At 41.7% G+C, this 20,580-nt stretch overlaps 1 protein-coding gene across 1 annotated transcript in view; it reads right to left on the reverse strand.

The window, feature by feature from the left end:
• MCM8 (minichromosome maintenance 8) overlaps positions 1-19,326 on the reverse strand; it is a 39,659-nt gene extending 20,333 nt beyond the window's left edge. Inside the window, exons 1-8 of the mRNA XM_087699427.1 lie at positions 19,026-19,326; positions 18,411-18,551; positions 17,823-17,934; positions 17,515-17,737; positions 12,529-12,689; positions 12,122-12,382; positions 11,549-11,644; positions 11,269-11,421 (exon numbers count right to left, since the gene is read on the reverse strand). Coding sequence (XP_087555553.1) covers positions 11,269-11,421; positions 11,549-11,644; positions 12,122-12,382; positions 12,529-12,689; positions 17,515-17,737; positions 17,823-17,934; positions 18,411-18,551; positions 19,026-19,217 — 1,339 coding nt within the window. The 5' untranslated portion in view covers positions 19,218-19,326. The remainder of the gene's footprint in view (positions 1-11,268; positions 11,422-11,548; positions 11,645-12,121; positions 12,383-12,528; positions 12,690-17,514; positions 17,738-17,822; positions 17,935-18,410; positions 18,552-19,025) is intronic.
• Between the last annotated feature and the right edge of the window lie 1,254 nt (positions 19,327-20,580).

Consider the following 20,580-nt stretch of genomic DNA (forward strand, 5'->3'; position numbering starts at 1 on the left):
TGCAGAAAAGATTGATTAAAATGGAGTGGCAACCAAGTAAGAAGAGCCTTAAATACATGAACAGGTCTATGGGTCATTTCCAAGACCAAAGGGTAGTGATCTGATAAGACATGCCGTCATTCCACCCACATGTCAATAACTGCACAAAGAAAGAAATCACTCTGATGCTCTATTATTGCGCATGGGAAACTTTGCAATATCCAAATAATGTATTGATACTCCAAAAAATCTTTTGGACTAATTAGAGTGCCTACATGGTATTTTGGATATGCTCATGTCTACATTGATGTCTATAGCATTGATATATGAGCCCAAATATGGTTATGACCTGCTTTGCAATTGGATTTGAGATACATTTAATGTAGCTTGGGCTTTCGTTTGCTTTGAGCTTCCTTGCTTACTTACTTATATGTATTGCAGCTTCATTAGGCACTTATACTCCCAAATGTATTTGTAATTATGCACTTCGACTTTCTAGATTCTTTGATGTATATGTATTGAGCTTTGCTTGCTCACTTTGCATTTTGGATTTGCTTCTAGTGGGAGGAACTTATACCTATTTGGAAGAGCTTGGTTCTTTGAGATAGTGGGACTCTTGGTTTATGTATATCCTCTTGTAGTTACCTCTATATTCTATACTAATTGGATACAATCTCCCCCCATGCCTTGTGTGAGCGCTCCACAAAGCATGTATTTAATATATTATTCATCTCCAAGCTGTGATGGATACATCTAGGACCACATGTCCTACTTCAAAGATCCAACTGCAAGGGCATCCCAAGCCTGTTGCTCAGGACCATCCATAATTAAGTGCAAAGAAGTAGCCTGATCCCCAGATAGACATGCATTAAAGTCGCCCATGACAAAACCTTGGCGAGCCATGGAAAGGCAACGCAAGTCATCCCAAAGTTGACGACACTCCCTTACCATGGAAGGAGCATACACGCCCACTAACCACAAAACCTCTCCCTCATAAAGTATCTCCAGAATTACAAATCGACCTTGAGGGTCTTGAGAAATCAACGATGGCTACAGACAAGATTTGACAGTCAATATAACCCAGATTTATATGGAGCTCGACCACTGAAAAAAACAACATAATCCTTATAAACATAGGAGGATCCAACCAAAGCATGTTGTTCTCCCTCCCTCCCCCCCCCCCCTCTCTCTCTCTCTATATATATATATGTGCGTGTGTGTGTGTGTGTGCGCACGCGCACGCTCGTGTTTCTTCTTCCATCGTGCACTCTCATATGGTATCAAAGCCTAACTAAGAGCGCACACACGCACACACACACACGTGTGTGTGTGTGAGACCTGCACGCACGCTTATGTTTCTTCTTCTATTGTGTACTCTCACATGGTATCAAAGCCTAACTAAGAGCACAAAGGTGAGATCTTTTGCAGAGGAGGAGCCCAAACCATCAAACGCAACCTTTAGCCCTTGTATTTGTTGTGCATGTAGCATTCTATGGAGGAGACGCCAATTTCTTTGGTGGCAGCATTTGCATTTTGCTACAAACGCAACCGTACAAGAGGAGGCAACAACCCTACAAGGGGAGGCAACATCATTTAGAAGGAGGAAACGTCATCTGCTTTCAAGGTGATTGCAAATTTGGAAGATGTCTTATCAACATCCAAGCTTTGATGACTCAAACAAGGAGCTTATCTCACATCACTCTTTTGAGCAAAGACGTGATTATCGAAAGTTTCATGATTACCAATGATGGGAGGAGTCTCCTCGAACCCGTCCTACTCATCTATCACAACCGGCCCCATCTGAAGTGAAGATGCCTTCCTTGATACCCTCTAATCAGGTCCATGTTCTCCCTTCTATACTCAAAGAAACCAAACTGGATGGTTCCAACAATTCCTTGTGGTCCTGCAAGATGGAGTGTATACAACTGCCCCTAGGAGTGATTCTTTGTGGTATCAAACCTAGGAGAGGGCAGTTCCAACAATTCCCTGTCCCTAGGAGTATCCAACTAATGGGCTTTCTATGGATCGTGCAGCCTTATGGGATCGGCTCAATTCTCAAGCTAGAACCTCTCTTTTTGAATCTACAAGACTATTCTTATGCATATTCGCAGGTTGAAGATTGTAGCGGAAGTGTGGAGCAAGCTTGCATCTGTATCAACACAAGAAATTTGCCCACAAGATCTCCCTTGAGAAGAAGTTGCCGATGCTCAATCTTGATGACTCTCCTATGAAGGAGCACATCACGAAAGTGGAGGATATGAGAGGTGAGCTTGCCTCTCACGGATGGAAAATCTCTTCTAAGGATATGGCTATGATTCTTTTGACTCAACTGCGCTCTCCTCGGTTTGATGTCTTCTACACCAACCTTATCACCTCAATGACCCGCGAGAGACTTTTATGGAAGGAGTTTTCACCGCTTGTCTTGAAGCATGACGAGCAACTCAAAGAGGTGGCATCCAGTGGTTCTAGCTCTACCAAGGCATTTACAACAAGTACAGGAGGAGGAAAGAAGAAGCAGTAGAAGGACAAGGACAAGGAGCAGAAGGAAGAGGACAAGAAGGATTGAAGGAGAAGAAGCCCAAGTGCCCACACTATGGGAAGGACACTCATCCTGAGGAGAAGTGTTGGCAGAAGTATCCCCATTTGAAGCCAAAGGAGAAGAATTTGAAGGCAACCCCTGCTATGACAGAGTCCATCTTTATGCATATACTTGCCGAGGAGGAGACGGCTCTTACTTCTTCTTCCTAGGAGAAAACTTGGCTCATGGATAGTGACACTTCTTCTCATATGACCTACAAACAGGATTGGCTTCAAGATTTGAGATCTAGAGGGAGCATTGTCACCATTGGTGACAACTCTATGATTCCAATTCGTAGCATTTTCGTGCCGCTACGCGCACACCTTGTAAAAAATCTAGAGTGTGGCTTTTTTTTAGATTTAGAGAGCCAATGCCATTTTAGACATTAGTGTTAGTGTCCATGGTTCAAAAATATTAGATTTTAGTCAATTTTTTATATTCTAGATATTATCTCTTGTAAAAAAATCCATAAAACTATAGACAACTTCTAGATTAGGATGACATGTAAAAGAAAGCATATAGCTTTCAACTAATTTGAGAGGATTTTATATAAAAAGAGAGATTAGTGAAATCGCACGACGCGCAATCGTTGTTTTCAAGCAATGAACAACACTCCGAAAGTGGGAGACAAAGAAGGAGTGATCTGACACGATTCTGGCAAGGTGTCCTGGAATTTAACCCCCCTTTCGGAGCCATTGGAAGCATCAGATTGGCGATCTGAGCTTGTACACGTTTTTGTCTATTAGAGTTGTATTTTCTAAAAATGCTGAAAGAAACTGACAGGCTTCATCTCTGATAGTATTCTTCTATATTTTCTAATTCTTTTTGGGAGTATTCTTCTACATCTTCAATCTCTTCGAACCCCTTCTCTTCCGTCTACTCCTCTCCTTGAATCTACCTACACCCTGCTATCTCTTATCTTCAAGAACTTAGCTTGAAACCTTCAATTCTTCTCTTATCTCTACCATCTTCGAAGTCAAAGCTCTTGAACCCCCATACATTCTTCTCTTGCCAAACCCCTGCGTTGAAACCTTCAATTCTTCTCTTATCTCTACCATCTTCGAAGTCAAAGCTCTTGAACCCCCATACATTCTTCTCTTGCCAAACCCCTGCGGTGACCTTCAACCCTACGTGCTGCGATAGCGTGGGAACCATCCCTCTCTTACCAAACAAACAGTCTTCTTCCAGCAAAGTTCTTTATGTTCCAATGCTCCGCTTTAACCTTTTATCTATCTATGGTCTTACCCAGCTAGGTACCCACGTGGTCTTCACCAGAGATACAGTGACTATGGAGGATGAGTCTATGGGAGCAACTCTTTGGACTGGTACACAGAAGATGGGCTTTACACGCTCACAGCCTTAACCACGAGGAGTTCTCACAAGCTTGGGCTGCTTTGGCATGCTCGTTATGGTCATCTAAATATGGACACCATTCAATGGGCTTCTCGAAGGAAGATGGTGAAGGGCCTTCCTATTTTCCCTCCTATTCACACCCTTTGCCCTAGCTGCTTGAGGGGCAAGCAGCATCAGCAACCACATCCCCAAGTTGCCACACGGCAAGCTTCTTCACCACTTGAGTTGGTTCACATTGACCTTTGCAATCCTATGGGCACGACCTCCCTTGGGAAGGCCAAGTATCTGATGTTGATTATTGATGACTTCAGTGGCCTTATTTTCTTAAGTACAAGAGCAATGCGTACTCCCGCTTCTATGAGTGGAAGGTGTTTGTGGAGACACAAATAACTTCCAAGGCCCAAGGCATATGAGCAAATCACAGCGGCGAGTTTACTTCTAATCTCTTTTTTTAGCTTTGCAAAAATCACGAGATTCAAGTGAAATACTCCCATCCGAACACACCATCTAAGAATGGTGTGGTAGAGCGGACAAATCAAACCATGCTCGAGATGGCCCGATCCATGTTGAAGCATAAGGGTCTCCCACATTTCCTTTGGGGTGAGGCTATGGCTACAATGGTTCACATCCACAACCGATCTCCGACTTCTGCTTTGGCAGACATGACCCCCTATGCGGCTTTCTTTGGGACGAAGCCTTCTGTGCCCATTTTCACATCCTCGAGTGCAAGGTATATGTCCAAGTGGACAAGAAGAAGAGGTAGATGAAGCTTTGACTCGAAGTCACAAAAGCTTATCTTCATGGGATACAACACGACCACGAAGGGCTATCGGCTCTATGACCCGTCCACACAAAAGATGGAGGTGAGCCGAGATGCAATCTTCGATGAGGTTATGGTCTCCAACGATCCGGTTGATGATTCTTGTACAGGTGATACCTCATCCTTGCCTGACCCTCCCCCACCCTCAGTTCCTCTTCTTCCTTCCAGGTTCCCTATTAGCACTCCTCCCTTGTCATCGACGACTCCTACTCCATCTATCATTGCTTCCCTTCCACCCCTGACGGATGCTCCTTCTTCATCGAGTACTTCCATCCCTTCAGTCTCCTCTCTGAAGTCTTCTAGGGATCCTTCATCGTCAAGAGGGGAGCCTTCCTCAAATCAGAAGGATGTCCCTTCACTTTAGGAAGGGGAATCCCTTTCTTTGACGGGTGTATTGCAAATACCAAAGACTTCCTTGTCTCCCTCAGAACAGGATGAGCCTCTCCACATTCCTTTGCAGTATCGATGGCGTATGTAGGATTCCAATGTTTCTCACTTTCCTGCTACCCCTTCAAGTCCATGCAAATCAGCTCGCTTACAAGCCCAATGGGATAGGACAAGTCTGCTTTCTTGAATGGCATCCTCAGGGAGAAGATTTATGTTTCCCAACCTCCAAGTTTTCTTGTGCAAGGAAAGGAGGGCCACGTCTACAAGTTGCGGAAGGCCCTTTACGGCTTGAAGCAAGCTCTCAAGGCTTGGTACCAAAGGATTGATCGATTCTTCTTACAAAGTGGCTTCTATCGATCCATACATGACCCAAACCTTTACTACAAGGTTGAGGATGATAGCTGTGTTCTCATTATTTTGTATGTGGATAATCTTATCATCACTAGAAACTCTACACAAGAGGTTGATTGGACTCGGAATTGAGACGAGTTTGACATGACAGATCTTGGGATCCTTCATTTCTTTCTTGGATTGGAGATTACTCATTTTCATTTCCCAACACAAGTACATCTTCGAGCTTCTTTCGAAGTTTGATTTGGTGTCTTATCCCATGGACCCTAAGTCCAAGCTTGTGGCATCAGGAGATCCCCTTCCCGATGCTACCCGTTAAAAGTGCCTTGTTGGCTCCTTGATCTAGCTTATTCATACTCGGCCAGACATCTCTTTTGTGGTGGCTTTGCTAGCTTCTTTTATGAAGACTCCTACCCAAGATCACTAGAGAGCAGTTTTGCACGTTCTTTGATATTTACAAGGGACTCCATCCTACGAGATCATGTATGGAGAGGGAGTTACTCTTTCTGCATGGAGTGACTTTGATTGGGCAGGTGATGTGGATTTGAGACAGTCCACTTCAGGTTATGCTTTCTCCCTTGGATCATAAGAAGAAACCTACTACTGAAGCTCTTTCTTCTACACAAGGCCAAGTATCGTGCCCTTTGTTCTACCGCCATGGAGGCAGTTTGGCTCTATCATATGATGGCGGAGATTGGCTTTCCTCAAATAGGACCTACGGAGCTACACGTGGACAACCAAAAGCCCTAACTCTGGCGGAGAACCCAATGCTTCATGCTCACACAAAGCACATTGAGGTTCAGTATCATTATGTTTGGGAGCGGATTGTGGATTCCAAGTTAGCGGTGGCCTACAGTTCCACGGAGGACAATGCTGCAAATCTCTTCACGAAGCCTTTGCCTTGGCTTCTCTGCTTCATCACATGAGGTTGTTGGGTCTTCAAACACTCCCAAATCTAAGAGGGGATGTTAGCATGTCTGCTTTAGTCATGTTAGTCTATCATCTCCTGGTTGTGAACCTGTCAAGGTCTAACAGAGTCATGGGGAGCTTTGGCAATTTAATGTGCATTTCTCCCATTTTTAGGCACATTTCTTGTGCATTTTTCTAGTCTGTCAAGAGGTTTCCTCCTTTGGTCAGTGTCAAACTACTCCGAAATTGCTAGTTATTTTTGTGTTTATTTTCCCCATTTTTTCAATAGTTGGACTGAATTAAATGCGATCATTTTTGGGCATTTATTGTGGTCGGCCTGATTTAGGGCCTCCCATAGCAATCGGCTAGATTTTGAGGATGTTCATTGATCACTCTCTCACTTCTACAGGTTATCTTCAACACACTACTCTCCATCATTGGTGTTGCCTTCATCATCTCAACTCAATTGGTGCCTCACTGATGCTCCGGGTTGCGTGCAGGGACTATTCAATCCTCATCATTGTATTCAGCATTCTTTTTCAGTCAATGCAGCATCTCTCTCTCTCTCTCTCTCTCTCTCTCTCTCTCATACTGGAGAATGTGAGGAAATATGTCTATTTGGGAGTCACCTTCTCTGGCCCACGTTTTTCATTAAGAGGGGCATCAGAGACACATCTGGCACGTGGATATGCAGCACTAGGGGCAGTCAAGAGTCAATGTGCTCACATACAGTTCCAGGAGCCCCGCACCAAACTCTTGTTGTTTGACACCCTAGTCACACCTACATTACTATATGGAGCAGAGGTATGGGGTTGCAGCTTGTACCACGAGCGTCTTAGCCCACTCACTAATCAGATTGGAATAGAGAGGGATTATTATGATGGTTGGGATAGCGTGGAAAGGCCATTGATCATGATGATAGCACGCATGATTAGGAGTAAGCCCTCCACTCCACATCCCATTGTCAGAGCATAGCTAGGGGCAACACCTATAGTTACGGAGGCACTCTTCAAGGCAGTGACCTTTTGGCACAGACTATGGGAACTTCCACGCCATAGATACTCTAGATTGGCACTAACCTCATCTAGACAACTAGCAGACAGCTGTAGGCGAGAAGAACTGTTGATTTTCACAAATGACTATTTGGATGAGCCTACATGGTTTGAATATTGACTGTCTTCCACCTTTGGATTATAGCCTTGACTGCCCTACTCTTTCTCTTAGTCGATCAGAGTTGAATCAGGTGATTAGGGCTGATATCTTGAGGATTGAGACAGCAAGGACATGGATCCATCCACCACTCCCTCTAGGATCAAGGATGGAGTTCTACAAGAGTCATTTCTTGTGTCTCTCTGATGATGGTTTCACTATTTGGCCAGCATATATGAACACTCATCTCTCCCATAACATACGGGTTGCTATTGGACAGATTCGCACCTCCTCACATAGACTTCAGATGGAGACAGGCAGATGGACAAATACCCTAGCAGAGGATAGGACTTGCCAACTCTGTGGTCAAGAGCTTGAGACAAAGAAGCACTACATATGCAGATGCACAATATACTATGACACACGAGGACGGTACCACTGCCTCTTCCGTGATGGATTTGGACCCCTTCGTCGCGTCATGGAGTACGAGGATCAAAGATGCCTAGGTCTTTTCCTCCTGGAGCTCGAGAGGCGCCGGACTGCACTACTACAAGACAGGAGGCCAGCTCACCCAAAGGGACACACACAGAGAACAGTGACAGACTTCTTCTACAGAGTTGTCCCTACTGACACTACCAACCTAACAAAGACAGAGCCACCCCGCCAAACACCTTACAAGCCACACCGTGGTGTCACATTGGATAGAGCCACTTCCCTTCGTCGAGCACGACAACCCAGTCTACCAGGACCACGTCCGAGGAGGCCACACCACACTCGGATTAGAGCCATTATCACGAGACACCGTAGACTCACCACCACGCATATCAGTGAAGTAGCTAGGGACCGCATCATAGCTGAGATCATGTGCAGATCTTGAGATCACCTACAGCCCATAGTCCCCACCACACATTTGTACATGGTTCTATCAAATCTCGTTCTCCTTTCCTTTCCTTTTTTTTTTATATTTATGAAATAACACTACACATGGTTCAACCCTAGTATAGTCCCATCGTATAGTTGTAATGTTATCTTTACCTTACTAATGAGATGACATTAAACATGGATGTACTTTGGATTTTGTCTCATAGACCACATTGGCCTTATGTAGACATTAATATATCTTTCTTTCTTTCTCTCTGTGTGCTCGTGTTTCTTCTTCCGTTGCTCACTCTCACATAGTGGTAGTACCACTCCAAGGAGGTTGAGAGGGAATCTTCCCCAAGGAGATAAGGAGATAGTGCATTTTCTCCAAGCCCTGGTATCCGTGTTCATCAATGGCTAGTTACCGATACTGTGGATCATGGATCTTGCCCTCAATCAATGCCTAGGCTAGTTAAACTATATTTTCTTTAGGCTTCACTATATAATTTCAAAGTCTTCCACTACATTCCACACTCACTTCGGCTTTCAACTCCAACTAGTAGTTGTAACACTTGTGATCCAACTCCCATGGACATCACACTCCAACTAGATCCATTGCTCTACCTTTAAGCATCCTATACACCCTTTCCATCATCTACAACATTGATTCATTCACATCACAGTTCTCTTTCTTCTCTATTTGACTTAGCACTTTGTGCTTTGTGTTTTGTGTTATTGTTTGAGTTATCCTGTTTTATTCATGTTCGTACATTCTATGTTTTCTCAATGTTAATGCTAGCATATCTTCACAATCCAAATAACCATTGAAAGAAATAAAGGGAAGAACTTTTCTAAGGTTCATAGAGCAATTGGTACAAGGGTCAACTGACCAAAATTTCAAAAGAAAGCATGGTGGTGGCAAGACAACTTATATTTGTGCAATGTGTGTTGGCTCATTTCAACTCCAAATGGAATAGTCAAAGTGTGAGCCACACTATCACCAATGGGGAACTTGTGCACAATCTTATGTCACCTCTCTACCCATCCATAGCTATCTGCAATTTCAACACTTCCTTTGCACCATCTAATAGAAAATCATATGTATCCCTCTTTGGAAGTTGAGTAGTTTCCCAAGAAACCAAATCTCTATGTCGTCCTAAAGCATAAAGACCAAAGTACAATAAGTTTTCAATAAATGGTTTCATTCTTAGATACATCCTCTCAATGCACCAACAATAAGTGATGAATCAAGCAAAAAGTTGTGAAGATATGCTAGGATTTGAACTTTGCACTGAGAAAACAAAGAATGTACAAATATAATTAAGACACAATAACTCAGATAGTAACACAATAAAAGCAAACCCTCAATGCAAAATGCAAAACACAAAAATACAAACAGGAGCAAAGGGAGAAGAGAACCTTGTAGTAAATGAATCAATGTTATAGATGAATGGCAGAGTGTACAAAATGCTCTAAGGGCAGAGCTGTCCAACAGCCAATGGCTCTTGTGGGAGCGGCTTGAGAGAGGCGTCGATGCATGTCATTCACTAAAGACGGACCTTGAGTGCAGTAACCACTAGTTGAAGCAAAGGATGATGAAGAAAAGTGCTGAAAACACAAAAAGACATGTCGTAGATACAAACGCAAATCAGGCCAATGCTAGAAATGGAAGGGCAACAAGTTAGAAACTACAATGCAACAATCTTTGGAGCTAGAACTGGTAAATGCAGCAATGTAATCGCCTGAAGATGACGATAGTTGATCATTGGCAACAATGGAAGACTAAGCAACAATTGTAGACCACGTATCAATAGTTAGTGAGGGTTGGACAACTAGTGGAACAGAGCTGATGGCCGAAACCTACAAGACAAGGATTGATTGAATGGTGGGCAACCTGTCTATTTATAGATGTAGAAGGATCCTCTAAAATAAGGGGTTTGCCTATAGGACAAACTCTCTAGGACCGTGCACCGTATAATGAAACTTTTGGTAATTTACATGTTTTGGGGCTGTTTTAAAGAGCTAATCAATTTGCAATGCACTTTTAGCTCAACAAAAGGAACCATCGCAAAGGCCTCAAATTCTCAAGATAAACTTTTCTATAGGTCAAAACTTCACAAAGAACACAAGATTTAAGATGAACATTAGATTATAAGTAAAGCTAAGTATTCAATCTCTAAAGTATGAGCCTAAGACTTGTTGTGAGCTTTTAGAAAATCCCTTGCGATGAAGTTATAAAGAAGAGTTGAAGAGATGTTAGAAACTTTTGCCAAGTGATATCAAGTTTCTAGTGTAACTTTGTCTAAAGTCATAAGAAACCAACAAGTTAGGTATGTGGGTAGGCCATAGGATGGGAGAGTATTTCTAGCTCAAAAACTTGCCACACAGGCCCATGAGGTCCACAAGACTACGAACTGCAATGACACTTTCTGGTGGTTAAACACATGGGATGGTGCATTGCAGGTAAAAGTCATTATCACCAAGAAATGTGTCAACTAAGGAAACGAAGCCTGTGAGACCACCCAGCTAAACAATCAGAAATTGTAATGGCACTTTGTAACAAACCCACACCACTTGGCTGAAACTACAACAAATTGAGACCAATCTTCTGCATTGAAACCGCTAAATCCCTGTAAATCGGTGTTACTGATATAATAGGATGCAACTACTATAAGTTTTTAAACACCAGAGCATAGAGCTAGTAAGTACCAATAATAGATACAGCCATCACAAGTAGAAAGTACCAAAGATTACCATAGGAGTAATTACATAGACAACGGCCACTGGTAAATTCACTGCCCCATTCATAGAATGAACAGCCTTATTATACCTGTAATTTCAGAAACTTTTTGTGAAAGGTTAAATCAAGAGCCCCATCTACCTGCCTCAAACACATAATCACCAGTTATTGCATCCTTGACAACAGCCACAGTGAGCCCTGCAGTAGTTGTAGTGTTGCCACATACATATATTCCACGGGGTGCCACTGAAGCAGCCGCTTGCAGCAGCTGACTTTTACCAAGCCCTGGATCACCTGTCCATCACATTGACAGCATAAAGCTTAAGGAACTGCAGAAGAAAAACCACTCTGTTTCACTCCAGATGTTTCCACTGAGTTTTGGGAATACTTAAAACAAATTGAATTGAGATGTTTAACTTACCAACTACCAATACATGAATGTCCCCTCTTACAGGCACTTTGTTTTGATCAAGGACGTACTTTTGTACACCTCCAAATAGAGCTAAAGTCAAACCCGCTGCAAGCAACACCACATTAGGCTGTCAACCAGCATGATAAAGTCAAACCGACTTCAACTGACATCATATTAGGCTGTCAACCAGTATGACCATCAAATCTGTAGCTGTGCCCATTACCAGAATGACAGCCATCTTTGACTGCCATATGCACACAGCAGACCACAAAATGTCACATTCTAACTGGAAGGAGAAATGTAGCCACAGGGCAGATCATTCAAGTAAAAAAAAACAGAGTCACATGTTTACACTGTACTCAATTCATTAGTATCAAGTTTGGAAACAAGAACTGCATATCTCTGTATTCTGTTACAGTTGCCAAAATTCTATGAATGAAGAAACAAACCAAGTTTGCATGTTGATTGCATCAATTTGGATATATGTTGATCATGCCCTGATATGCCAACTTCATCATGATTATTATTTATTTGCTGTGCACAAGCATAATTTGTCAGTATGTCATAAGTAAAGAACGTCACCTTTTACAAGTTCGTGGCCATAAATAGATGGACAAATTGAATGCAAAATTTGGCGGAACAAATCTGCTCCATGCTCTGTTGCAAATCTCACAATGAATTCCAAGTCCCGTGGAGTGAAAGACCTGGCATTTGGTGGGCAAGTAGACCTCACATCATTGTTTTCAGGGTCTTCATTGACTGTTCTTTGGCTCTTGGTGTTTACTACTGAAATAGCTTCAAGGTAAAGGTAGAAGAGGCCTTGGTTCTTACTTTTCTGTTTACCTGACACCAGAAAGAAGCAAACAATCTTCTTCCATTTGGTAAGACAAATACAAAGATTTAGAGTTTAAAAAGGATGCAACATAAGTTGAATCCAACTAGAATTTTGTAACCCTCGTTTTTGCATGCTTGTCTGAACTTGCGTTTACCTCCAATATCCATATCAGTATTTATAACCTTCACAATACCACATACAGTGACCACATCACCAGGTACACAAGAATCAACTAGGTCATGCGTTAATTCACACTCCACTGTTCTTGGCATACGTCCTTCCTCATGTCCATGTAGCTCTGATAACTCCTGAATCCTACATACAAATTGATTGTTTCAGAAAAAGAAGCTTCCAATGTTACCATCTATATGTGAACAGGCTAATGAACTGAATGTTTGCTTTCAAAACAAGATAACTCTGAATCATTCATGTGTACGCCCTTTTCCTGATCAAGAGACCGGCTGACTCCGGCCCAAGGACATTTTTCCTGAGCAAAGCTGTCTATTGACCTTGTTAATAAAGATACCGACAGATATGAATACAAACTATCTTGCAATTCATAACATGAAATATTTGTCACATGACAGTCATTTTGTGAGTGACCTGTGAGCACACTTCAGTCAATATCCTTTAGAACTGTCAAAAGCAAAAATGATAATGCAAATAGAACCATTAGCTTTTTTAGATGCATGTTTAGGCTGGAAATACAGACTGCTAGGACTCTAACTAAATATACTGCAGTCACTAGAACCATGCACCTTGAATAGCCTTTCTAGACAATACTTGTCACCAACTTTATGTGAACAGGCTTTTGAACTGAATGTTTGCTTTCAAAACAAGACAACTCTGAATCTTTCATGTGTATGCCAAATTGAGCAAAGCTGTCTATTAAGCGTTTTTTGTAAGATACTGACAGATATGAATCTAAACCATCTTGCTTTTTCATAGTATGAAATAATTGTCACATGACAGCAATTTTGTGAGCGACCTGTGGGCACACTTCAGTCAATATCCTTTAGAGCTGTCAAAAACAAAAATGATAATGTAAATGGAACCATTAGCTTATAGATGCGTGTTTAGGCTGGAAATACAGACCACTAGGACTCTAATTCTTGAAAAGTGTTATAGAGATATTGTATAAGCAAAAAAGTGCTAATGCGCATGTGCCCCAATGCTATGTTGAATAAACCCTTAGTCAAAATAAGGGTGAGAGTGTCAGTTTAGGGGGCAAGAAAAACTCAAAGAGGAAGCTACTTGATCACTGCTCTTGACAGAAACTACCATGTTCTGCGCTCTCAAACAAAGCCAGTGTAGATTGCATGAATGATGTCAAACACCATGGGAGAAAACCTAGGTAGAAACAAGGTGAATCAACCCTTGGGACTATAAGTGTAAAATCTGAGGACCCCATCCTTGTGATATCATCAGCCAGATGCTGCAAAGGACCCTCTAAACTGCCACAACTAGAAACTACCCAATTGGCAAACCAGCTCTGCATCCTACCAATGTCTGCTCTGAATAGATGTCCACATTTGAGGGAAAGAGAAAGGCACACACTTGGTCCTGGTCATCTCCCCACTAAGGCTACACATCACCTCAAAAGAGAAATCATCAACCACAATTTTACCTGCAAGAATGGTAAGAATGAAATGTGTTTCACCAAGCGTGAAATGCAATGAAACATTTCAGTATGCAACATCTTGCATACCTGTTTCACTCCAAGGGAAAATGCATTTCTATTGCAAACCTGCTGGATGTGTGTATATTGAAATGTGGCATTCTATCGTTTCAAGACGCATTTCACTTACAGCCTACCCAAGGGTGAGACCTTTCATGCTGAAACACAACATTTTGAAGGTGAAACATGTTGCGGTTATCTTGCCTACAAGGGATGCAGATTTCACATCTACATCCTTGCAAACATCATAATCCCCCGAGCAAGCTGACTACCACACAAGAAACCCATCTTGAGGGCAATTTCTATTGAAGGAGTCCCACACTACAACACCCCCCAATCCAATGTCATCCACACTTCAATGTTCTCCCACTTCTTGTGAAGGCCTATGCAAAGAAACATAGTTGTAACTAAAACTCTTAGCTGCTGCTATTAAGCATACCCTTTGAAGAGAAATCATCAACCACCTTCTTACCTGCCATAGATGCAAATTCAACATCTATGTCCCCACAAACATCATAATCCCTTCAGCAAGCTGATTACCACCCAAGAAATCCAACTTGAGGGCAATCTCATTCAAAGAAGTGCCACAAACACCACCAATCCGACGTCATTCATACTCCGACATTCTCCCACCTCATGCAAGTGCCTATGCAAAGCTCTTAGTTGCTGCTATTGAATTGTGGCAGCTCTTAGCCTTGACTTGAACCATAATGATGCCACAACCATAGTTCTTGAGTCTTGACCCTAAGGATTTAGAACTCAGTGCTACACCATCCTAGTTGCTACTAGAATCTATGAGTAGTCCTTCTTACAGAGATATGCTAGGGCTTAAAAAAGAAAACATTGAGTGTACAGCCACGACTGAAGCATAGAGAACTCAAACACAAACGCAAAATGCAAAAACACAAAACACAAATAGAGCAGAAAAATAACTTTGAAGTGAATGAACGAATGCTGTAAATGAAGGAAAAAGTGTACAAGATGCTCAAGGGCATAGCTGTCCAACAGCCAATGGCTCTCGTGGGAGTAGGGTAAGGGAGGTGTCGATGTGTCACATCCTCCAAAGATGGATCCTAACTACTGTAACCACCAAAGTCAGAGCTAAGATGAGGCTGAAAGTGGAAGGGCAGCAAGCTAGAAACCAAAATGCAGCAATCTCTAAGGATAGAACTGGTCAAGGCAGAAATGTAACCACTTGAAGATGATGGCAACTGATCACTGAAGGCTGTAGGAAGCTGGATGACAGTAGAGGAAGATGAAGACATTGCTGACTGGGCCTGCACTGCAGTAAATGCAAGTTGTATGATGCTTGGGACAACAAGGCGGCAACAATGGATAGGGTGCCAAGGGCTGGCGACAATGTGGCAATAGTCGTGATAGGCTGAACAGCCACTGGAGGGAGGGCTGATGGCAGAAACTTCCAAGACAAGGAATAAGGTTGAGTGGGGAGCGCCTGTCTATTTACAGATAAGTGGATCCTCCCAAATAAGGGTTTGGCTTAAGGGACAGAGACTCTCTCTCGGATCATGCACCATTCAATGAAACTTTGGGTAATTTACATGTTTTGGGGCTATTTTAAACAGCTAATCTCTTTGTAATGCATTTTTTAACTCAACACTTCTCATGTCCAAAAGTGATTTATGTATGATCTCCCACCGTGACCTATAAGGCCAACCAACGAGTTCATAAAATCCTACACGTCCACCATCATATCATAAAAATCATCACAAGTACATGAAAGAGAAACCATTACTTAACCTTAATCACGATGATCCAAAAAACTAAGGTATATCACAAATTCAACATCCGTAAATATCAAAATGTGGCCCACAACCTTACATAAAACCCTATTATCATGGGCAAAACCCCTAAAACACTACCCTAGGAAACATCCACCCACCTAGTTGCCAAATCATGCTTGTGGTCTGCTCTAAGGCAGACAACTTGATACTCTCCTCTCCACAAATAATCCTCGTGTTGCTGCTCTTTGTTTTGAAAAAACGCTCTGCAATGCATTGGACAAGGGGAAGATCTTAGACAAGTAAGACTAATAAAAAGACCGAGGAAATTTTGACGACAAGAGAAAGGAAGGGGGAAGAGGGTGGGAAAAGTGAAGGCACAAGGATGAGACAAGGAAAGGGGTTGCAAGGCACAAACGACAAGTAGAAAGAAGGTTGCAAAGGTGATGTAGGAGGCAACTGAATGGGAAATAGAAAGGGGTAAGGGCAAAGCAATCGTGAGGTGATGATGCAAGAGGCAACTGAATGGGAAATAGAAGGGGATAAGGGCAAAGCAATTGTGAGGTTCAAGAGATAGAGCCGACGTGCAAGGAGAAAGGGGGACTACAAGGGAGTACAGGTGGCATGGCCAAGCAAGGAGGAGGCAAGGTGAAAAATATGGGAAGTTGGACAGCCAAAGAACCCATAGGAACTGGAATAGATGAGGGAGAGCAGGAAGCGACTATGCCAAGGGAAGAAAATGGTTGAAGGTCATGCCAAGAGGGATGCGAGCAATGCCCCTATGACAAGTGATCTCACCATCCATGTACACCCAAAACTCGAGGCCCAATAACAATCCAAGAGAAATTGTTCAGGCAATGAGAAAACCTGCATAAAGCATTTATGATCTTGCACAAGGTGTAAAACAATTTGCTCCTAGAAAATGAGTTCCATGTCATTAACAGTACTGTAGGAGCTCCCAAGACAACCTCCGTCTTCATAAATGGAAAGGATGATGGACTATTGATGCTGCTCACCGTCGCAATGCAGACACATTGTAAATGTTCATTAGACTCCAATAACCTTAATACCCTCTTTTCTATTGAAACATGCTGATCACCATCAGGGCGTTGGAGGTGATTAACAAATACATTTCAAGAACGCATGCTCATCTGAAGCATATTGATTAGTACTCTCTTTTTCTGATCAGCTTGATTAAGTCTGAGCTTTGATTTGTCTGTAGATATGCAGCTAATACCTGATACAAAGAGTTGAATCCATCATAAGCAGCATAAGACCTGCATTTGTGTTGTAAAGCAGAAACTGGCCTTTCTTGTGTCATTAAGTCATTTGTTCAAGCTGTGCATTAAATTCTTTCTTCTAAGTGAAGCCGTGGGAAACTTGATCTTCCTTGACACTGCTCTTTCCATTGGACGGTGCGCTTTGTACAAACAAAAGTACCTTGTTGCAGTTCTCACATCGACAAATATTTAGTGCACATCACTGAATGTCTTCATATAGACGGAAAGAGTAGCATCTTTGTAAACTCAAGGTCACTAAACATCCCAACATCTCGATCTTGGACTATTACAACATACACACTATACTAATACACAACAAAAATCTATATGTCTACCTACTTAAAATGACATGCTGATGTTCAAATTACAGGAAGATTTGAGTTATGAAAACAACTGATATGCAAGTTCTGAACATTTCATATGCAACTTGTTGTAATAAGTACCTTAACTTTTGAAAGTTGATGGTCTTCACAAGTGTCCGGTTTGGCTGAAATGTCTTGCTCTTACATCCATGCATGCCACAAGATGTTGGAGGGGAGTAACAACCATTGGAGATTTGTTTTTCGATCACAAAACCACATTTCGTACAGGAAAAACGCATTTCTACAACCAAAGGCTTCACAACACTCATCCGAACCACTGTGCCACGAACAGATATAAGTCTCCCTGCAGGTAATAAGGTAGATATATTAATTCAAGGTTATGCAGCAAATTTTCAAGAATAGCCATGTTGAAGCACAAGATCACCCACCAACATAGGCTGCCTTCAGATGTTTCAATGCAAGTGTAGACTCTGCATAATTATGCAGCCGAATATGGATCTTTCCAGGATGTGATGCCACTTTATCACTGGAAAACAATATCTGCCAAAACCAGAGGACAATTGTATGTAAGTCATGCAAGGGTGATCATAAGTAAGCAAGCATGGACCATTGTAAATAACTCTGCAGTAATCAATAGCATTCCTCGAATTTTCGCTCCATTTTTCTAGGTAAAGCCGTCAGCTATAGCTTGGATACAAAAACTGAGACGCTTTCAGAATTGTTAGATGCACGTCATTTTGGCAGTATTCTGCAATCTCTTAACAGTGATAGTCATGTTCCAAACATAACAAACTGGCGGCATGCCTGATCAAGGTTCAAAACAGCTACTATCTCAATTTGACATCCATGGACAACTCAAATTAACTTTAGATGACACATACATCTAGACTTGTGTATGTTAGATACCACTCCTTCAAAAACTCTAGTAAAGAAAAAGCATAATCTAAAATTGAAGTAGAATGTCAATCTTAAGTCACAGTCTTAACTATGAGATGTTAAGTCTTCAAGCTGTAGACCTCATGAACAGCGGCCCCAAGACAAGATAGTGCTTCCATAGGAGCAAACTGAAGTGCCGGTGCAAAATTAGGCGTTGCCATACTTTTCTGCATAGCTTCATAGTCCACTGGTAATATGTAAACGTTTTCAACAAGTTTCACCTGTAAAACACAACAAACTTACCATTGACAAAGAGGAAATATGCGTGCAGGTTCTAAGTTTTTAGTGAAGACTAAAAGAAGTAAAACAGTTGGCCATAAACATAGGCATTCTAAACGTAATTGTATGAGTTAGTGCCATGTCTGTGAAAGCGTGCAGTCGGCTTTAGTGATAAGTGAACGAGGGCTCTACCACCAGTTTCATCGATGAAGACACTCGAATTGTTCAAATCAAATACGCATGCAACGTTTTCAATATAAATCTACAAGAGCTAGGAAATAATACTTAAGGCCTAATCAAATGCGTGAAAAGACAAGAAGTAAATGAAGCTTGTTCGAACGATAGCAGGAAGCTCAATCTAGTGATACAACAAATAGAGTATGTCGAAACTGGCAAAACAATGCCAGATTTCATGCCACAAATACAAAGAAATCTGGCTTGGCACAGTAAGAGTCGGGAGGAGAGGAAAAGCGGACCTGACAGATGAGCGCCTCCCCGGCAGGTGAATTAAGAATCCCGAAGAGCTCTTTGAAGAGCTCCACTTTGGGATCTTTGCTGTCGAAGCCTGTGGCAGCAGGGAAGTAATCATTCCAGCAGGAAGGGGCGCCATTTACAGACGGGACTGCTGCTGAAGGTGCACCGCACGTCGAGAATGCACCTTCTTCCATGGCGATCGACTTTCGTAGCAAAACTGCCAACTGTGTCTCGACTCCTCTCCCGCCAAATGATGTTTCATAATTGAAAGTATCCTCCGAGTTTCATGGAAGATCTACGAGTGCGATAATGTTTCATAATTGAAACTTGAAAGTATACTTTGACAATTTCATGGAAGATATATCAACATCACGATGGTCATTATAAATGTTAACAAAATGGACACTAAATCTAGTTTATTCATTAGAATGATTGATTCCAGTTAAGAAGCTTCCTTTACACTAGGCCGTTTTGTGACAACTTCGTTGCCTTGAAGTGGCAAGCAAATCGCTCAACAATCCATTTCTCATATTTCTCTCTCCTATTTTTCCTCTCTCTCTCTCTTCCAAATTCCTTATGTTTTTTTTTTCTCTCTCTCTCTCTCTTTCTTTGCCTTCTATTTTAGTTTATTTTTCATTTTCTCCTGTTTCTCTTTTTTTTTCTCTCCCCACTTTTCTTCTCTCTCTCTCTCTCTCTTTTTAATCTCCCCCCTCTCCTCTCTTTTCCTTCTCTCCCTCTCCTCTTTTTTCGTTTTTTTCTTATTTTTTTCTCTCTCTCTCTCTCTCTCTCTCTTCATTCTCTTTTTAAATTTTCGCTTTTCTCTCTCTTTCCTCTCTTTTCCTTCTCTTTCTCCTCTATTTTTTATTCTCTCTTTTTAAATTTTTTATTTTCTCTCTCTACATATTATCTCTCTCTCTCTTCTTCTTCTTCTTCTTTCACTTTCTTCCCCCTCCCCGAGTCTCTCTTAAAGTATGTAAATTTTATCTTTTTCCTATATATAATTCTCTCTTTATGTTTATATTCTCTCTCTTTTTCTCCTCTCTCTCTCTCTCCGCCCCCTTTTCTTCTCTCTTTCTCTCCCTTTTAAATTTTATCTTTTTCTTCTCTCCTCTCTCTTTTAAATTTTATTTTCTCTCTCTCTCTTCCCCCTCTCTCCTTCTCTCTCCCTTCCTCTCTCTCTCAAAAAATATTTAAATTTTAAAAAGAATTTCCTCTTTTTTCCTATCTCTCTTCCTATTTTCCTCTTTTTTCTTATTCTTATTCTCTCTCTCTCTCTCTCTCTCTCTCTCTCTCTCTCTCTCTCTCTCGTCCTTCTCTCCTCTTTTTTTCTTTTTTTTCTCTCTTAAATTTTTTTTCTTTTCTCTTTCTTTTAAATTTTATATTTCCTCTCTCTTCTTCTTCTTATTTTCTCTCTCATTTTCTTCTCTCTGTCTCTGTCCCCCCTCTCTCCTCTCTTTTCCTTTTTTCTTTTTCTTTCTCTTTCTCTCTCTTAAATTTTATATTTCCTCTCTTTATAATTCTCTTTCTCTCTGTTCCCCCTCTCTCTCCCTCCCTCTC

Source organism: Lygodium microphyllum, chromosome 2 (genome assembly GCF_053477565.2).
Source record: "Lygodium microphyllum isolate KBCC chromosome 2, Lygodium_microphyllum_v1.1.10, whole genome shotgun sequence".
In the NCBI taxonomy this organism is placed as follows: domain Eukaryota; kingdom Viridiplantae; phylum Streptophyta; class Polypodiopsida; order Schizaeales; family Lygodiaceae; genus Lygodium; species Lygodium microphyllum.